The 20,464-nt window shown below is 46.3% G+C and overlaps 1 protein-coding gene across 7 annotated transcripts in view; it reads right to left on the bottom strand.

Annotated features, from left to right (window-relative positions):
* LOC147025870 (SH3 and multiple ankyrin repeat domains protein 2-like) overlaps positions 1 to 20,464 on the bottom strand; it is a 545,479-nt gene that overhangs the window by 354,342 nt on the left and 170,673 nt on the right. For all 7 annotated transcript variants that reach the window (XM_085880768.1, XM_085880767.1, XM_085880769.1 and 4 more), the window contains exon 8: positions 5,015 to 5,229. In XM_085880768.1, coding sequence (XP_085736894.1) covers positions 5,015 to 5,229 — 215 coding nt within the window. The remainder of the gene's footprint in view (positions 1 to 5,014; positions 5,230 to 20,464) is intronic.

Genomic DNA, 20,464 nt, shown 5'->3' with positions numbered 1-20,464 from the left:
CCAGGAGCTAGACATCAAACCAACATCAGTCTGGCGTATCCTCACTAAGGAACTGAAGCTTTTCCCACACACCATCTCTATTAGGCATAAACTGAGTCAAGATCACATGAGAAGGAGACTTGATATGTGCAATTGGCTCAGTGACAGGATGGATACCAACCGCCCTGCCACACTGGATGATCTGAAGCAGGAGGTGTCAGACGACCTCCAGGCAGTGCCACATGAGACCTGCAGGAAGGTGAGATAGAACTTTGGAGTTAGGATCAATGCCTCTCTGAACCGTGGAGGGGCACACAACGAGAACGTCAATTACAAGGATTTTGCGTAAATGCCAATTTCAAACCTTGGGCTCTCACAAAATCTAGCAGTGACTTACTTCAATAGCAATCAGTGATAGAAAACACCATGTCATAAGCTTTCAAGAAATGTTTGGTTCACATTCCTGAGGTTTCTGTTTCTTTGTAAATAAACATTTAAAGTTGCATCACTCTTTTTCAAACACCCTGTAATTAGAACTGCCACTTTATAACTGCTGGCAGTGATGACCGGGTACCAAGACGTCCCGCTTTGATGTAACCCCGCTTTGATTGGACGCCTGACCCTGACCCATGACGTTTTTCATTGTTATTCAATTGAATTTAGAATGTGATTAAAATAAATCAACGGGAAGACCAAATCGGTACAGTCCTGCATTGGAGTCAACAGAAGGAGCCCGAACAAGCAAAAAGCAAAGATGAAGTCATCAGGAGGAACCTGGATAGGATTCACCTTTCAGCTGCTACTCCTCTACCCTCAAACACATCGAAGCACAGCCAAGTAAACCTTATTTTTTAAAAAAACAATAATAATTAAAATAAAAGACCCCAGATCAAAAAATTCAACAATTGTTGCTGCCTGACCATGCGCCCGGTCAGGTTAAAATTTAAAATATATATATATATATTCCCCAACATGACTAGATTGTGAAGTTTCATGTCGATTGATTAAGCGGTTCGAGAGAAAGAATTAAAAAAAGATTTTTGCTCAATCCAATATGGCTGCTAGATCACGTGACATCAATTATTTGGGAATAACCTTGTGGCTAGTCCCACATTATACTCGGCTGTGGCATCTCGGAGAGGGTGGCTGCCATCTTGTATTGCATTGTGTAAGGTGGCGCGAGTTGAATGCACGGCATCAGAGTGCAATCTGCTACTTGAGCGAGGCATTATGTTGGGAAAAATACAAGAGGGCTTTGGCTCTGCCACCACGAACAGTTTTGACCATTTCATGGAAAATGAGTCAGAGATCCGCTCAATACCAGAAACTCTGAGAAGGGATCCACAGTGAATATCAAGGCAAATGCAGTGGCTAAGAAGCCTTCGGAGGACAGGAAAGCACCTATGCTGAGTCCCATCCAAGAGCTGGAGCAGTCGAGTCAGCTTGCAACTGCTGGACTCAGAAGGGAAGGTTGGCAGCATGTTCATAGGTGGTCTGGCCAGTGCACATCTGGCGTTTCAATGGGGATTCCCTTTAGGCTTGACAGCATGTCCGACTTTTCAGTCATTATTGGGGAAATGACTGGCTCGTTATTTTCAGCCAAAAAAAGAAGACTCACTTGTTGTCTGTGTCCAGGTCAAGATCACCTTGTTTTACACCCTGTCAATGGATTCTTCACCTTTGCAGTAACTCCTTGGTATCAATCTCCTTGGAGTGGATATCAGCTCAAACCTCATCTGGGAAAAGTACATCTCTGGTGGAGGTAAACCATCCTCTCAATCTTCTCATTGCCTTGGCTGCTTATTTGATGCTCAGCGATACCTTCCTCCAGTTGGACTATCTACGAGGTCCGTCTAAAAATTAACGGGAGTGACTTCACAGAAATTTTATTCCAAAAAGTATATTGAAATCACAGCTTGTCCCCTTCAAAATAGTTTCCCTCCAGTCTCACACACTTGTCCATCCTCTTCTTCCACGCTTCGATGCATCCCCAGAAGGCTTCTTCTGGAATCCTCCGGAGCTCCGTTGTCACGGCCCTTTTGATGGCCTCCACATCAGGAAATCGGGTCCCCTTAATCACCCCCTTGAACTTGGGGAATAGGAAAAAATCACAAGGGACCAAGTCTGGCGAATACGGGGGTTGCTCCAGAGTTTGCACGTTCCTCTCCGCCAGAAACTGTCGGATGCTCAGGGCACTGTGAGCAGGGGCATTGTCATGGTGGAGCACCCAGGCATTGTTCTCCTAAAGATCCCTCCTCTTGTCCCGGACTGATCTCATTAGGCGCCGGAGGATCTCCTTGTACACGTATCAATTCACAGTTTGACCCTGTGGTAGAAATTCGAAGTGGACGATGCTCTTGATGTCAAAAAACGCGATGAGTATCACCTTGACCTTCGACTTCGACATCCTTGCTTTCTATTCTTTGGTCTTGGTGATGCCGGACTTTTCCACTGACCACTCTGCCGTTTGGTCTCGGGATCGTATTTGAATATCCACGATTCATCGCCAGTAACGATTCTCCCGAGCAGGTCTGGATCACCTCGAGGCGCTCGATAATGTCTTGACAGACAGTGACTCTTTGCTGTTTCTGGTCCTCGGACAAAAGCTTGGGGACCATCTTTGCACACACCTTGCGCATTTCGAGATTTTCAGTGATAATGCTCCAGACAGTGTCATTGTTGATGGAAAGTTCCTCAGCAATCATCCGCTCCGTGAGTCGATGATCTGCGCGCACCATCTGCTTCACACGCTCGATGTTGTCCGCCGTTCTGCTCGTTGAAGGTCTTCCAGACCGTGGATCGTCTTCAACTTCCTCCCGTCCCTCCTTGAACCTCTTGTGCCATTCAAATGCATGTGTACGTGACTGTTTCTTCCCCGTAGACTTGCTGCAGCATTGCGAAGGATTCGGAAGGTGTTTTGCCAAGCTTGGCAAGAAACTTCAGATTGGCTCTCTGCTCATGATTCATAGCGTGACAACTCAGACTAGACAACGTGTAAAGCACGACCAGTAAAAACATCACAAAATGAGCAGTCAACCATCACCAATCATATATATTGCTGGAATGTTGTGAAAGACTGTAACGCAACCCGTTCATTCAAGTTGTGTCAGTTGAGCACACAGCAGGCTCAGTTCCGTTGCTTTTTAGACGGGCCTCGTATACAAGGCCACGATGCGACCTGTTGTGGAGTATTGTTGCCATATTTGGGCTGATGATCCGGCCTGTCACATATCTCAAATTGACAGAATCCAGCGACGTGCTGCCAATCTGGTGGGACAGGAGTTGTCATCATCCGTGGAACCTCAGTCTGCCGCCCTGTTGCTTCTTTGAACCTTTTCTACAGATATTTTCATGGAATGTGCGCTAAAGGTCTCTCTCAGGTTGTTCCATTTATGCATACTTTGAGCCACTCGACACATTTGGTGGTTTCTTCCCATCCATACACTGTATCTGTTCTGAGGACTAAGACTACAAGGTACTCTTCCAGTTTATTTCCCTGTACTCCATCACTTTGGAACTCTTTACCTGAATCTTGCTTCCCCCTCAATCCTAACCTGCCTCAGTTCAAGAGGAATGTCAATAGATTTTTTTTCTTTCTGTTTGATATCTATACATTCCTTTATGTACTGTAGACCCCACCTTTGAGTGGTCTTTGTCTTTGTGGTGGGCAAAATTCCATGAAACAAAGTACAGTGAAATGTATAATTTATGGGAAATACATTAATAACTCGAGCACCGAGCCATTTTGGAGATACTTCCAAAACTGTCCATTGTGGCCACTTTATGAGGTTATGGAAAATGATAGTCGCAGGATGGACTATATCAGGTGAAATGTAGAATTGTTAGGGGTTAGTCCCTGCAGATGGGATAATTCCAGCAGAATTACAGACAGGTGTAGTTTCCACAAAATTTGAGCATTTTATTAACCCTTGCAATACCCACTCCCACCGGCAGTAGGGCTATAAATACACATTTACAAAGAGAGAATTGGGGTCCTACCCTCACCATGAATCCCCAGAACTATGTTATTTTTGGGCTTTTTTTACCACCTTCCTGTGCACACCCTGAGTACAAGTAACAATTGTCAACTCATTCTGTCTAGCGGTTCAGGAATGCATCGAATGATAGAAGGAAAACAAATAAACAAACTAACCCACAAAGGCACGTTTCAAATTAGAGGATGATGATTATTATATTGTTTATTTTTTAAAGGAACAACCTGAGCGCTAGGGGACACCCTATTTATGGGATGGGCTGCAAGGAGGTGTGTGTGGGGAGGGGGAAATCATGGGATAATGTATTTGTCATACAGCAACCAGTTCACAGAACACATCTGTCTGTTTCTAGAGAGAAAGGGAGAGAGAGAGAAAGGGAGAGAGAGAGAAAGGGAGAGAGAAAGAGAAAGGGAGAGAGAAAGAGAAAGGGAGAGAGAAAGAGAAAGAGAAAGAGAAAGGGAGAGAGAAAGAGAAAGAGAAAGGGAGAGAGAAAGAGAAAGAGAAAGGGAGAGAGAAAGAGAAAGAGAAAGGGAGAGAGAAAGAGAAAGAGAAAGGGAGAGAGAAAGAGAAAGAGAAAGGGAGAGAGAAAGAGAAAGAGAAAGAGAAAGAGAAAGAGAAAGAGAAAGAGAAAGAGAAAGAGAAAGAGAAAGGGAAAGGGAAAGGGAAAGGGAAAGGGAAAGGGAAAGGGAAAGGGAAAGGGAAAGGGAAAGGGAAAGCGAAAGGGAAAGGGAAAGGGAAAGGGAAAGGGAAGGGGAAAGAGAAAGGTAAAGGGAAAGGGAAAGGGAAAGGGAAAGGGAAAGGGAAAGGGAAAGGGAAAGGGAAAGGGAAAGGGAAAGGGAAAGGGAAAGGGAAAGGGAAAGGGAAAGGGAAGAGAGAGAGAGAGAGAGAGAGAGAGAGAGAGAGAGAGAGAGAGAGAGAGAGAGAGAGAGAGAGAGAGAGAGAGAGAGAGAGAGAGAGAGAGAGAGAGAGAGAGAGAGAGAGAGAGAGAGATAGATTTGCCAGGTTCACAATACAAGGGGAGAATAGTAAGCTGAGCTCACCTTTGACTCGCTCTCCCCGGTTGAGGGAAATCTCACCCTCGCCCTGCGGCATGTATGACTTGACCACAACAAAGGTGCGGCCAGGCACGGCGCTGTACAGTCGATGTTTGGGGCCTTTGCCTTCGGGTGCATTGATGGCAACCAGGCCAACCATGTCTTTGGCTGGCACAAGCTGCGTAAACTTGCTCAAAGAGTCTTTCCCTGCCACACTCGCACTGCCACAGTGGATCAAAGAGTGGGGAGGTGCATAAAACAATTATCACCATCACAATCAGCATTATCAATGTTACAGTATTCATCACCTTTAACACCAGCACAACGGTCTGGATCATTATTGGTACATATAATCAAACACATTTCCAACCGATCAACAAACAAAGCTACATTGTTTCTGGTTGTCAAATCAAAAAGCCTGAATGACAGAAATTTAAATAATGCGATGTAAACAAGGCCAAGAAACTGACATTTTTTGCAAGTAGAGATGTCTGTGGTTTTCTCTATGGTGTAAACTATTCGCGTCATTCGCTGGTGTTACCGATTCACATTGTTCATTGGTCTTCTGGTTCTGCTCATTTTTACCTCTTGCTTTATTACCATTAATACCTTCTGCCATCTTCTTCCAACTCATTTCTAGACTTGCACCCTCTGCCCTCTCCGTGCTCTGCCCCCCTCCCCCCCTACCCAGGCATCTGTGGGATGCACACGGTCACGGTCCACCAGCAACCCTCTCCATGCGAAACTGATTAAATCCAGAACCATTGCTCACCTCCACTCATTTATTCCTCTCTTTTCCCACCTGTGGAACCACCTTCCACATTCTCTTCAATCTCATTCTTCTCTCCCAGTCTTGAAGACAGCTGTTCACCACCATCTCAGGTCATCCCCCATCCAAAGCCATGATATTTTCTACATCTGTTAAACAACCCCAACCTCTCCCAGAATTTTGCTTATGTATCCATCTCGTCTACCTCTTGCGTTCTCCCTTAACCCTCACCGTTACCTGCATCCTTTGTTTGTCTGTCTCTGTTTACCTTCTCCCTCCACCCTGCTATTGGTGTTTCCCCTTTCTCCTGCTGTTCCCTTTGTTATGTTTTGTTTTGTTCTGTTTTGTGTCCTAGCTCTTCGACAAACCGAGACCATATATTACCCACCCCCACCCCCGCAAGTGAAGTGAAATGCAGGGTTAAGCAATCGGTTCATATCCGTTCATCTATCTGTCTGTCCATCCTATAAGTTTATGATCAAGGAACAACTTAAATCGAATGTTGTATTTTGAACATGAATCGGAACACGATTATGAAGACAAGTTTGCCATTTTACGGTACTTTGGCTTTGAATTTGTCCTGATCGCACAAACACACAAAGGAGTGAGATAATAGTTTTACTCTTTCTGCCTGCCTGATAGTTAAACAAAATTTTAAATCATTCCAAACAGCGAACTTACTGTTTTTAAGGACGTCATAATGGACATAAACAACAGGCACAAATAACTAATGGAATGTGTTGCACAAGGTGATGCAATAGACTCTGGGGAAAACGGCGGTAAAACCAGAATTCAGTTATTTTTCAACTTTAAACCTCTTTCAACCTTTATTGAAATTGAATTATACACTCGAACACTGTATAACACAAATCGCCTTCATAATACTTCCAAGAACCTCCTATATATCGATATACAGTACTGTATAGCATGAGAGGGTATGGCATGTGGAGGGACAGTATCGGCATGAAGAAGACTCTTCAAATATGTCTAAGTAAGTAAACTTACAGATATTTTTTTAAACGTTCTTTAAAATCATTATTTTATTTATAGTATACATGATACTTAAACACTGCACAGGGTATCGTGTTCTATAAACTCTCCAATTCATACTGTAACACAGTTATTATTGCCTGGGATCTTTCTCTTTTTCAATTGTTGTCCTAATTTTGTGAACCAAACATCCAAATGTTTGCTATCATTTCTCCAAAAAAGTTTACACTTGTCTCTGAGCTGTCTCGCCTTGGTTCGAATCTCGGCCCAGTTATAAATGGTCATCCGGGTGTCTCGCAGGCAGGGTGATTCACCGATCTGTGTGCCGTCTCTCGGATGGACGTAAAAATGGTTGTCCCTTCATTCAGCATTAGGTGGTGGATGTAAATGATCCTATGGTCTCCCTCACAAAGAGTAGGTGAGTTATCAGCAGCATCCCTGAACAAATTCCAAATTCTTACAAAGGGTGTTTTTGCAGCAGTGGCACAACTGTGTCCCTAGCCAACGATGCAAAACAGAAGCCACAAGCTCCATCTAAAATCAATCAATGACCAAAAAGAGCTTTCAGTTATGAAATAAAAGATCACCAGTTAAGGAAGCAAAAACAAAATGTGACCTGAAGTCACCAACCTATGCTAATATTGAGCAATAAAGCAACAGCGGAGGCCTTCCTCGAACACAACTTCAAAACCAACCCAAACTATAACTCCAACCTTCAATGTGAGACATGATTTGTCAAGAGTCTCTCAATGTCAGATATGAGACCCTCCATGTCAGGAGTCTCTCAATGTCAAACATGAGACCCACCATGTCAGGAGTCTCTCAATGTCAAACATGAGACCCACCATGTCAGGAGTCTCTCAATGTCAAACATGAGACTGTCAATGTCAGGAGTCTCTCAATGTCAAACATGAAACCCTCAATGTCAGGAGTCTCTCAATGTCAGACATGAGACCCTCCATGTCAGGAGTCTCTCAATGTCAGACATGAGACCCTCAATGTCAGGAGTCTCTCAATGTCAGACATGAGACCCTCAATGTCAGGAGTCTCTCAATGTCAAACATGAAACCCTCAATGTCAGGAGTCTCTCAATGTCAGACATGAGACCCACCATGTCAGGAGTCTCTCAATGTCAGACATGAGACCCTCCATGTCAGGAGTCTCTCAATGTCAGATGAGACCCTCCATGTCAGGAGTCTCTCAATGTCAGACATGAGACCCTCCATGTCAGGAGTCTCTCAATGTCAAACACGAGACCCTCCATGTCAGGAGTTTCTCAATGTCAGACATGAGACCCTCCATGTCAGGAGTCTCTCAATGTCAAACATGAGACCCTCAATGTCAGGAGTCTCTCAATGTCAGACATGAGACCCTCAATGTCAGGAATCCCTCAATGTCAGACATGAGACCCTCAATGTCAGACATAAGACCCTCAATGTCAGGAATCCCTCAATGTCAGACATGAGACCCTCAATGTCAGGAATCCCTCAATGTCAGACATGAGACCCTCAATGTCAGACATGAGACCCTCAATGTCAGGAATCCCTCAATGTCAGACATGAGACCCTCAATGTCAGGAATCCCTCAATGTCAGACATGAGACCCTCAATGTCAGGAGTCCATCAATGTCAGACATGAGACCCTCAATGTCAGGAGTCTCTCAATGTCAGACATGAGACCCTCAATATCACGAGGCCCTCAATGTCAGACATGAGAACAGGGCCAGGGCCATCTCTCGAGAGTCGAGACATATCTCCAGCTTTCACACAGTCTGGCATCTGCCTTCCTTTCCAAACTCTCTGCCTATGGCATTCAAGGCCAACTCCACACATGGCTTACTGACTTCATTTACTCTCATAGTCAACATGTATCTCTCAACGGAATCCTTTCATCTCCTCTCACTGTCAAGGTTGGAGTACCGCAAGGCAGTTTTCTACGCCCCATCCTATTCCTAATCTTCATCAAGGATCTCTCCAACTCTCTGGAAAATCCTCTTTATCTATTTGCTGATGACTCCACCCTCTGCCGTGACATCTCTCATCCTTCAGACAGGCAGGCTGCAGCCTCTTCCCTCTCTTCAGCCATTGACAAAATCACAAACTGGTCAAACACTGGAATGTGTCTTTCAATTTTGACAAATCACACACTCTCACTATCTCTTTCTGAAACGACTTCCTGGCAAACCCTCCCATCTACTTTCTTTATAAATCTCTTGAGGAAGGTTAGACACTCAAGTTCCTCAATCTCACCATCAGCCATGATCTTTCTTGGGCAAACCACATTTCAAAGTTGGCCTCAAAGCCATTCACTGACTGGGCAGCCTGTGTCGAACAAAGTCCTTCCTTGCCACGCTTGAATTACTATCCACCTACAGGGCCTTCATTTGCAGCTTGATGGAGTAATGCTCTCTCCTCTGAGCTGGTGCCCCTGCCTCATACCTTGCTCAGCTTAATGCCATGGAAACCAAGGCCTTCAAGATTATTGGAATCTCTGGTGCTGAAGCTGAATTTATGGACCTATCACTTTGCCATCGTAGACAGGTCAGTGCTCTCTCTGTCTTCTACCATCTCCTTGCTTGCACCCTTTGCTCTTTCTAAGCTTTGTCACTCCCAGGTTTCTGCAGGGTGCATGCAGCCCACTATCAACTGCCTTCTGGTAAAACTCACAAAATCCACAATCACTGCTCACCTTCACTCACCCGTTCATCTTTTTTTCCGATCAGTGGAACCAACTTCCACATTCACTTCCATCTCATTCTTCCCTCGAACTCTTCACGACAACTGTTTATCAGCATCTCAGATCATCCCCAATCCAAAAAGCATGATTTTTTTCTCCACCCGTTAACCCACCCCCTTTCCCCCAAGATGGATATGGAAGCAATCCAAGAGATTGCTTCTCTATCCATCTTGTCCACCCCATGCATTCCCCCCTACCCCTCATTCCTTCCCACACCCATTAATTGTCCAAGTTTCCCTTTATTTTGTCCTTCAACCCTGCTGTTTGCATTTCTGCCCTCTCTCAACTGTTCCTTTTGTTCTGTTGTGTCCTGATCCGTTCAGTGTTCTAACTCTTCCACGAGCCTCGACTTCACACACAAAAAAAACAAAAATGTTGTAATCGAAAGAGCAATGGCTGTGGTCGAAATTCCAGGAATGGTGTTTGGGTTTTGCGAGAAGAAGACCCCCAGACGATCTCACGAGCATTGAAAGCAAAACAAACGTTTGCATGGGATGCTTGTGCAACGCAATGCAAATGTATTGCACTTCACTCTGAAAGCCAAAGACAAGTAGGAGACAAATTGGTATGTCAGGGAAAAACAAGAACGCACGCTCCTCAGAGTGGTTGCATATATGGAAAATCCATTTAAATTCAAATTCAAATGAGAAGTAATGCAGTTCGGTCCATACTTATTCCACCATAAACAAGCTTGCATTTGACAATTTCAACACTGAGCCATGAAATGATGAGCTAACCAGCCCTTTGTCCCTTTTTGCAAATACTGCACTTGAGATACACAAAGGTGGATTTTACCAGCATCACGAACACACCACATGCTGTATGTAAAGGAGCACTAAAACCACATTTCAACTGCCAATACACAGGACAGTGTTGTGTTAAAGCTGGTTCTAAATGAAACAGGATTAAGTTCACAACAATCGGATACTCAATGTCTGTCCATGCCTGGTGTTGGCTCAGTGATTACGGTGGCGGCTTGGGATCCTAGGGATCCTAGGGTGCTGAGTTCATGCCTCGTTTCCCGCTGAATTAATTCACCAGGGGGTTGACTCAGCCTGCCATCCTTCCGAGGTCGGCAAAATGAGTACCAGCTTGCTGGGATTACTGAGTCATTTGAGTATCCTGCGTCGGAGTGGCGACCCGTCCAGGATTATACCCAATAGCCAAGGAGACTGCTTCGGCAGCACCGACGCTCTGTACAGAGTATGGTCCCAATGGATGGATGTATGGATGGATGGAATGTCGGTCCTCTCAACGTATAAATGGAAGTCAATCTTTTGTATGTGCACCAACCCTCCCAATACCTCCCTCCACGTATTCACAAGTTGCTGGACTCCATCACGGTCTCCTGTTCATTCATCTCATTATTGCTTCAACTTCTTGGTCCCACTAACCCACCGTCTCCTCAGTATTTTGTCTTCTACCCTCTGTCACCTCACTCTCCCACGAGTCTACGCTTTGCGCATCAAGAAACCAAATGGTCACTGCCGTCTCAGGCGTGAGAGACTGTTGCAACGCCCCTGTTTTCTCTGTGTGTGTTCACTTCTATATATTTTCGCTTACAAAATAATATCTCTGCAATGGCTTGTTTGATCGATCCTAAACTTTAAACAAAGGAGGGACATCCCATGGAGAAGATTTTATTGATACCTCTGAGGTCATAGGTCACACGGTATGATGGCAGCCATATTGGATAAAATGAAAAAATTTGGACATCATCCTCTCCGAAACGACTCACCGAAAAAAATGGAAACTTGGCAGATAGGTCATCAACTCTCCATGGAGTATTAGTGTGATAACGATTATGTCATCGGTGAAGTGGTATTCCAGCTATAATTGGTTGAATCGAAATCCTGATCTGAAAAATCTGAAACTTCATATATCTGATATACTACCCCGTGTGAGTGAAGAGTTAAATTTCTGACATCATTGATCACGAAGTCTGGCGACCATCTTGGATTTGAAATAAAAGCATTAAAAAATGTTTTTGATTGATGTGAAACTTCATATTGTATGATCGACCAGCCATGGGGAATATGGTTTGAAAACTTTTTTCACATTCATCTTCATTGATGTAATTTAGCCTTAATGTGTACAACAGTGGTCGTTAAATATCCTAATAATCAATCAATAATCAATAAGGCTAAAGATAATGGCCATGTATGTGACATAACAGGGTGCATGGATGATATGGGCTTCTAGGCCATAATAGTAGCGTGTTCAGTTAAGGCCCAGTCACACCTTGACGTTTCAGCCAGCTTATGCCGATTTTTGGATAATTTGTGTAAAACGCTGGTACACGTCGAAGACGTTATGGGTAAGTTTTGATAACATTGAGAGCATGCCGAAAAAGACTGCCATGCGTCGTAGTACGCTGGCTTTAAACGTTGTACTTTTCGGTTGTCCTCAAATTTTCCATGCTTCAAATTTTAAGACTTATGCCAGCGTATGACTCACATGTTCCGCATAACGCTGGCCATAAGTTGTAGGCACGTTACGCGATCGTTGACACTCGTCGACACATGTTACTTGTAAGTTACTCAAGTCGAAACACGTCGAGTTAATGTTTAGCGTACCCGAAACTTATTTCTAACCTATGAGTAACGTGTTGTAGGCACGTTACGCGATCGTTGACACACGTCAACACACGTTACTTGTAAGGTCATCATAAGTCGAAACACGTCGAGGTAATGGTTAGCGTCAGTGTTCCAGACTCCCTGGTTTTTTTTTTCTTCATTATGACGGTGATGTTGACACTTCGATTTCTAGTGCGGTTATAATATCATATCAATAATAGGCTGCCGCTCAACAATTTAAATCATAACCGCACTAGAAATCGAAGTGTCAACATCACCGTCATGCCGAAGAAAAAAAAAAAAAACAGGGAGTTTGGAACACTGACGCTAACCATTACCTTGACGTGTTTCGACTTATGAGCACCTTCCAAGTAACTTTTGTCGACGTGTGCCATCGTTCGCATATAGTGCGTACTGCGTACAACTTATTCCCATCGCATGCGGAATGTGTGAGGCATACGGCAAGTACGTCGTAAAATGTTTAACACGTTTAAAATTACAAGACGTACTCCACTTCATACGACGTATGAAAGCGTACTTTAGCGTTCTATTCACGTATACCAAACTTACCCATACCGTATTCGACGTGCGCCAGCGTTTTAGATGCATTTTTCAGAGGTCGGCATACACTGGCAAGATCGCCAAGGTGTGACTGCGATGTTGACACTTCCATTTCTCCGGCGGTTATGATTTAAATCGTTGTGCGGCAGCCTTTTAATAGGCTACGTCATGTCATCTTCGGCGATATGTGCAGCGCGCTATGCATGAGTTAGACTATCGTTGGGCAGAGGTTGTGAAGGCCGACAACAGGCTAAGCATTCGTTGGTATAAGTTATCTATAAGACAACGAAACGTTCTGTGTCCGTTACTAGTATGTTATGCATATGACCAACTCATTATGAATACGTCCGAATCTTGAAAAAAAAACACCAGAGTTCAACGTCAGCCAGCGTTTTACATACATTTTGATACGTTGCCATTGCTGGCAAAATGATCTCTCGGACTCTCTGGAAAATCCTCTATTTCTCTTTGCCGACGACTCCACCCTCTGCCGTACCATCTGTCATCCCTCAGACTGGCAAGCAGCAGCTTCTTCGCTCACTGCAGATCTGGATAAAATCACAAACTGGTCCAACACGTGGAACATGTCTTTCAATCCACACAAATCTCACACTCTCACTATGTCTCTTCGAAAGGACCGTTTACAAAACCCCCCCATCCACTTTCTCAACAATCCTCTGGAAGAAGTCTTTTCTTTCAAGCTTCTGGGTCTCACTATCTGCCATGACCTTTCCTGGGAAAGTCACATTTCCAACCTTGCCTCAAAAGCCAGTCGCCGACTGGGAATCCTCCGTCGTGCAAAGTCCTTCCTCGGCCCTCTTGAGCTCCTGACTACTTACAAAGCTTTTGTCCGTAGCCTGATGGAGTACTGCTCTCCCCTCTGGGCTGGTGCTCCTGCCTCCCACCTTTCTCGACTTCACGCTGTCGAAACCAGGGCTTTTAAGATCATTGGCATCTCCCGCAATGAAGCTGAGTCTTTGGGCCTCTCACTCAATCACCGCAGGTTGGTCGGTGGTCTTTCTGTCTTCTACCGACTCCTCTCCAGCCTTGCCCCCCTGCTCTCTCTGCGATTTGTCCCAACCACATTTCCACAGGGCGCTCAAGGTCCGCCAACAACCCCCTTCTGGTAAAACTACCAAAATCACGAATCACTGCTCATCTTCACTCTTTCATTCCTCTTTTTTCCCGCCTTTGGAATAAACTTCCTCACTCTATTCTTTCCCATTCTTCCCTCCAGGCTTTCAAAACAGCTGTTCACCACCACCTCTTATCTTCCCCCATCCAAATCCTCGATCTTTTCTACCCCCGATAATCCACCCAAGCCCACTTCCTTCAATTCTCCTGCTTTCCTTCCTGAAAGTCCCTGTAATGTCCATCTTCTCCTCGCCATGTTCCCCGTCCCATCCCCATCCCTCTCCCTTCCACAGTTCACCTGTGTCTGTTCCCCAATGTTTTGTCCCTTCCACTCCCACCCCTCTTGTCTCATGCCTCCTTGCTGTGAGTTGTGTGTTAACTCTCATACGAGCCTCGACCAAGGTATACAAAAAAAAAAAAAAAAAAAAAAAAAAAAAAAAAACGTCAAGGTGTGACTGGGCCTTTAACAATGGTATTGTGATGTTTTTGGCTTATATGGGGTAAGAGAGCCACTCTCTTGTATAATATTGTTATTCCACAGTATTTTGTTGAGTTAAGTGTACGGTGTTCACGTAAAGGCCCTGTCACACCTTGACGTTTTAGCCAGCAATGGCAACGTATAAAAATGTATGTAAAACGTCGGCGTACGCTGAAGTTTTGAGTTTTTTTTTTTAAGTTTTGGTCGTATTCATAACGTGTTGGTCGTATGCATAACATATTAGTAATGGGCACAGAACGTTTCGTTGTGTTATGGATAAGTTATACCAACGAATGCTTAGCCTGTTGTCGGCATTCACAACCTATGTCGGCATTCAAAGGGCGGAGGAGCTCCTTGTGAGCCAAAGGCCATCCATATCTAGTGCCCAACTGTGTCTGCGGACGTCCTCCTGCAGTTGGGTTACTTCTTATTAGGAGGTTGGTGGCAGGATTTGCACTCCGGCCACCGTAAAACGCTTCATTCCGCAAAACGCAAAAACGCAAAAAAATCTGAAAACCCACTCCGTGGGAGTACCTCCTGTGCAGCTTCCCTTCGCAGGGCAGCTCACCGGATGACGGGATTGGGGCAAAGCCTTCGGGACCCCCAATCTTTGATAGGAGGGAAACCACGGGGTAACATCCCTGGGTCAGATTGCGGGAGAGTGTGTCGGAGTGGTGCTGAGGTGTCATCCACCAGACGGCGGTCTCCTTGGGTTAACCTGAGGCGGTCCCTTCGGGTGGGTGCCTGGAATGTCCTATCCCTAAGAGAGGATGATCACCTGTCTCTATTATCATCTGAGCTCAAGCGTTTGGACATCGGGATTGCAGCTCTCTCTGAGGTTCGGAGACCGGATTGCGGCGAGATAATGGTGGGTGGTTTCACCTACTATTGGTCTGGTCGCTCTGATGGTTACCATACCCAAGGAGTTGCTGTAGCTGTGTCCAATAAGCTGACCCCAATGATAATTGAGGTAACACCGGTCAACGAGCGTATTATGAGATTAAGGATTCGCCACTCCTTAGGTGTCATTTCCCTGGTCTCTGTTTATGCTCCGACTGAGGCGAGTGATCTCACCGTGAAGGACACATTCTACGCCACGCTCGAGTCTGTGGTTGATCAGTGCCCCAGACGAGATACACTTCTAGTCTTGGGGGATTTCAATGCATCGACTGGAACTGATAGGGATGATTATGAGGTGTGTGTTGGTCCCCATGGGTCAGGAACTATGAACCAGAATAGCACTAAGTTCCTTGACTTTGCAAGAAGTCATGGACTTAGGGTGGCTGGTTCATGGTTTCAGCGCCCGCAAGCTCATCGCTGGACTTGGTATTCCAACGCTGGTGGTGTGGCAAAGGAGATTGACCATGTCCTCATTGACGGTCGTTGGAGGATGATCCAGAACTGCAGGGTCTACCGGAGTGCTCAGTTCCTCAATACTGACCACAGGCTTGTTGTAGCAACTCTAAAGCTGCACCTTAAATCCTGGAGAATGGTACCATCCCAGCCTAGGCTGGATGTTGCCAAGCTCAGGGATGAGAGAGTAGCTGAGGAGTTTGCGAACAGGCTGAGTGGACACTTGGAGGCTCTGGGTGCTTTGGGGGTCCTGAAGAGTTGTGGAGCACCTTCAAGACCACCGTCCTTGATGTTGCCGGTGGATGCCTTGGAGTTCACCGCAGGGCAAAGAAGAATTTTGTCTCTCAAGGGACACTGGATACCATTGACCAGAGTCGCAGGGCCAGGCTGAATGGCAGAGCTGAGCTGTTCAGGGAGCTGAGGCGTAAAACTGTACGTGCACTGAGGGTGGACAAGGAGGCCTATGTGCGAGGAATCTGTGAGGGGGTAGAGCATCACCTGTGGACAGGTGATTCTCGTCCCGCTTACAGGGGAATTCGCGCATTACGTTCATCCAAGCCCATCCCTCGGAGCACTGCAGTTCGAGAAGAGAGTGGTAGGCTCTTGACAGAGGAGTCTGAAGTGAAGGCCCGCTGGGCCGGTTACTTTGAGCGGTTGTACTAGGCTGATCCCCCAGCTGTCGAGTTGGACGTCAAGGGTGTTACAATCCCTGTTGCTGACCCTCGAATCAACTGTGGTCCACCATCGCTTGTGGAAACACGGGCTGCGGTGAACCAGTTGAAACGGGACAAAGCTCCAGGGATCTGTGGCATCCATGCTGAACTTCTCAAGGCTGGTGGAAATGCTGCACTTGTGTCGTTGCATGCAGTTTTGTGCTCTGCCTGGAACACAGGCATCATCCCAACTGACTGGAAGAGGGGCCTTGTTGTCCCTCTCTGGAAAGGGAAGGGTGATCGCCAAGACTGCAACAACTACCGAGGGGTGATGCTGCTCTCAGTGCCGGGCAAAGTCTTTGCTCGGATAATTCTTGATAGGGTTCGCCACCATCTGCTTGAGCACCAGCGTCCAGAGCAGTCAGGCTTTACACCAAAGAGGTCAACGATTGACCGTATCCTTGCACTTCGTGTCCTCACCGAACGCAGACGAGAGTTTCGGCAGGGGCTGCTTGCACCCTATGTTAATCTCTGTAAAGCGTTCGATTCAGTGAATCGGGATGTCCTCTGGAGGATTCTTGGTCTTTGTGGGGTGCCCCCGAAACTGATCGATCTGATGTCTGAACTCTACTCTGGTACTGAGAGTGCTGTGAAGTGTGGTGGTACCATCTCTGACTTATTTCTAGTTGTTATAGGAGTTCGTAAGGGATGTGTACTTGCCCCCACACTTTTCAGCACTTGTATGGACTGGATTTTTGGGAGGATGTCGGAGAGATCAAGTTGCGGTGCATCGTTTGGCAATGTCAAGATCTCGGACCTTGATTTTGCAGATGATGCAGTCATCTTTGCGGAGACTTTAGACATCCTCTTGGGGGCCCTCGAGGTGCTGAATGAGGAGTCGGAGCCGTTGGGATTACGGATTTCTTGGGTCAAAACAAAGATCCAGGCTTTCGGTGACATATTGGATGCTGCTGTCCTGTCTGTGTCTGTTTGTGGTGAGGATGTTGAGGTCGTGGATAGATTCACTTACCTTGGCAGTGATATTCATGTCTCCGCAGGTTGTGAGCCGGAGGTCAATAGACGTCTGGGTCGGGCCTGGGGAGTCATGGATTCACTGGATCATGGGGTGTGGCGCTGCCGGTACCTGTGCGGGAGGACGAAAGTCCGAGTCTTCAGGTCCTTGGTACTTCCAGTCTTGCTCTATGGGTGCGAGACTTGGACTTTGACCAAGGATCTGAGACGGAGACTTAATTCCTTTGGTACCAGGTCTCTTCGGAGAATCCTTGGCTATCGCTGGTCGGATTTTGTGTCCAACGAGCGGTTGCTGAGAGAGACTCGGATGAGATTTGTTACCTGCATAGTCCGTGAGCGTCAGTTGCGGCTGTATGGACATGTGGCTCGTTTTCCTGACGCTGATCCTGCTCACCAGATTCTCTCAGCGAGGGAGTCTCATGAGTGGAGGAGGCCAGTGGGCTGACCACGTGCCTCATTGTTGCAGCAGGTTGACCATCATCTCAAGGAGATGGGGATGGGCCTGGCATCTGCCTGGGGGATGGCCAGACGGAGGCCCCTGGAGTACCGGCGGAAAGTGGACGCAGCGATGCGCTGTTCTGGCACATGCTCCCATACCTGACCTGACAACCTATGCCCAACGATAGTTTAACTTAGGCATAGTGCGCTGCACGTATCGCCGACGAACTCGTGGCATAGCCTGTTAAAAACCGGCCGCACGCCGATTTAAATCATAACCGCCTGAAAATTGGAAGTGTCAATATCGCAGTCACACCTTGACGATTTAGCCAGCGTATACCGACCTATGAAAAATGTGTGTAAAAAGCTGGCACACGTTGAATACGGTATGGGTAAGTTGTGTATACGTTAGGAGCACGCTGAAAAACGAGGAAGTACGCTGTCATATTCCGTGGTACGTCTAGTACGTCGTGAAATTTCAAGCATACTGAAAATTTTACGTCGTACTCGAAGTATGGCTCACAAGTTCCGCATACACTGGCATAAGTTCTCTGCACGCTCCACGATCGTTGACACACGTCAGACACACGTTACTTGTAAGTTACTCATAAGTCGAAACACGTCGAGGTAATGTTTAGCATACCCGAAACATAATTTTTAACCTATGAGTAGCGTGCTTTGAACCTATGTGTAACGTATCTCAAACGCACATTGTCGTATGTAGACGAATTTGATGTCGTCTTCCGGACGACCACAGAACTTACTGAACGTGTTTCTAACTTACATCTATCGTATAATGGCGTATTGGCAGCGTTTAGGGGAATTGGTATATACAAATGGGCTTCACAAGAGGAACCCGTCAGTGTTCCAGACTCCATCTTGAGTAGATGTCAATGTCAGTAGTATCAGTAGTAGTAGAAGTGGTAGTAGTAGTAGTAGGTGAGCGTGTCAGTCGTAGTAGTAGTAGGTGAGCGTGTCAGTAGTAGTAGTAGTAGTAGTAGTAGGTGAGCGTGTCAGTAGTAGTAGTAGTAGTAGTAGTGGTAGTATTGATAGTAGTAGGTCCATGTCAGTAGTCGTGGGTGAGTATGGTGGGGAGGGTGTGGGTGATGATGGATCCTCGTTGCGTCCACGAATAGGAGACTACTTTGCAGCATTGTTTGATGTTCTTTTCGGCTAATTTTTTTTTCTCATTCCCACGATGAACTATTTTTTTGTTTCAGTTTTAAAAATATTCAAAACGACTTGGACAAATGCATAATGTACTAGTAATGAACACAGAACGCTTCGATAACATATAGATAAGTTATACCAACGATTGATTAGCGTGTTTTAGGCGTCCACAACCAATGCCCAACGATAGTCTAACGTAAGCATAGCGTGGCAACGTATCGTCGACGATTACGTAAGGTTTTCTATTCATAGGCTGCAACTTCATTTTAAATAAATGGCTGTCACTCGCCTATTGTTTTTGGACGCTGGTGCTCGGCAATTGAAATCGTTTCCCTTGAACTATTAAATCGCTTCCACAGCACTGCAGTTACGGCACCAACAGCAACAGGCTCAGTGCCAGCCTCATGCCAGGCTCAAGCGGATCCCTGTAGAAGGTGTACTGCTTGGTTATCCTTGGACCCACTCTGGCTAGCAGCTCGTCGAACATCGCTGGAGGCATTCGCAGAAGTTGATGAAGGATGCATGGTCCTCGTTCCGGAGTTCCACCATGAGCTGGTCATATATGCCGCAATGGCGTCTCCTCCCAATCCATGGTCTCACCCAGTTCCTTCTCCTCCGTTCACGTCTTCTTCTCCCGGCTCTATTGGCACGCAACTGGTGCAGTGTCAACTCGATTAGGTCATGTTGATGTTGGAGGACAGGTAGGTATTGTCGTCTCAGCCTTGCCGTATCCTCCATCTCTCGGAATGACAAGGACATGTACTCACCACAAAGTCTAAAAAAAAAGACGGGTTCCTCCTGCGAAACCCCCTTTTTATATTGTTGTGGTTGAGGAAATTCGCAAACCACCATTCAGGTCCCGTAGGTGAGATATCTCTGTAAGTACATGTGTAGTTAGCCCCAAACCCGTTGTTTAGAGGGAATAAATGTGATTCATTCGGGCTGCGAGCCTTTAAGATAGCCGTTTTTTTGTTCTATCTTTATTTTGAACCAACCACGTCTCAACCGCCATCACACAACAACCACCAACCGCAACGCCGCTTCACAACAACAACAACTCCGCCAACAGCCACGACCTTTACCGTCACGGCTCGCTCCCGTAAACATCGCATCACCGCCATTCCAAGCGTCGCCATGGCCATAAACCACCACAATAAACCCTCCACCACCTTCACCTCTCCTCTTTCTACCGCCATTCCCACACCGCTTGTGGGCACCGAGCGTCAGGCTGTCCTGGCCTCGTGCGGGACGCGCGCTGAGCCGCAGGTGCAAAAAGCGGCCTTTCCGAGGAAAAGTCAGATCAGGAATGATACACGCCCACTTCCGATCCCTCCAATCATTAAGCGCAGGGCGATTTGGCCCCGCCTCCAAGCGCGTCGGAGTAGAATCTATACATGCAAATTCGAGGATCAGGGGAGGTTCACGCCCACTTTTCCTCCGTCCAATGGGTGAGCGTGGCTCCGCCCCCGAGCTCATCCTGATCCGGAAATTTGCATATGGATTCTCCTGCCGTACTATAAAGCGCTGAGCGCGGGGCGAATTCAGTCAGTTTCTGTTTCGGGCTCG

Source organism: Eptatretus burgeri, chromosome 5 (assembly GCF_056783735.1).
Source record: "Eptatretus burgeri isolate ZD-2024b chromosome 5, Ebu_testis_v1, whole genome shotgun sequence".
Classification (NCBI taxonomy): domain Eukaryota; kingdom Metazoa; phylum Chordata; class Myxini; order Myxiniformes; family Myxinidae; genus Eptatretus; species Eptatretus burgeri.
The sequence above is the reverse complement of the archived record's forward strand: the minus strand, read 5'-3'. Positions and strand labels throughout refer to the sequence as shown.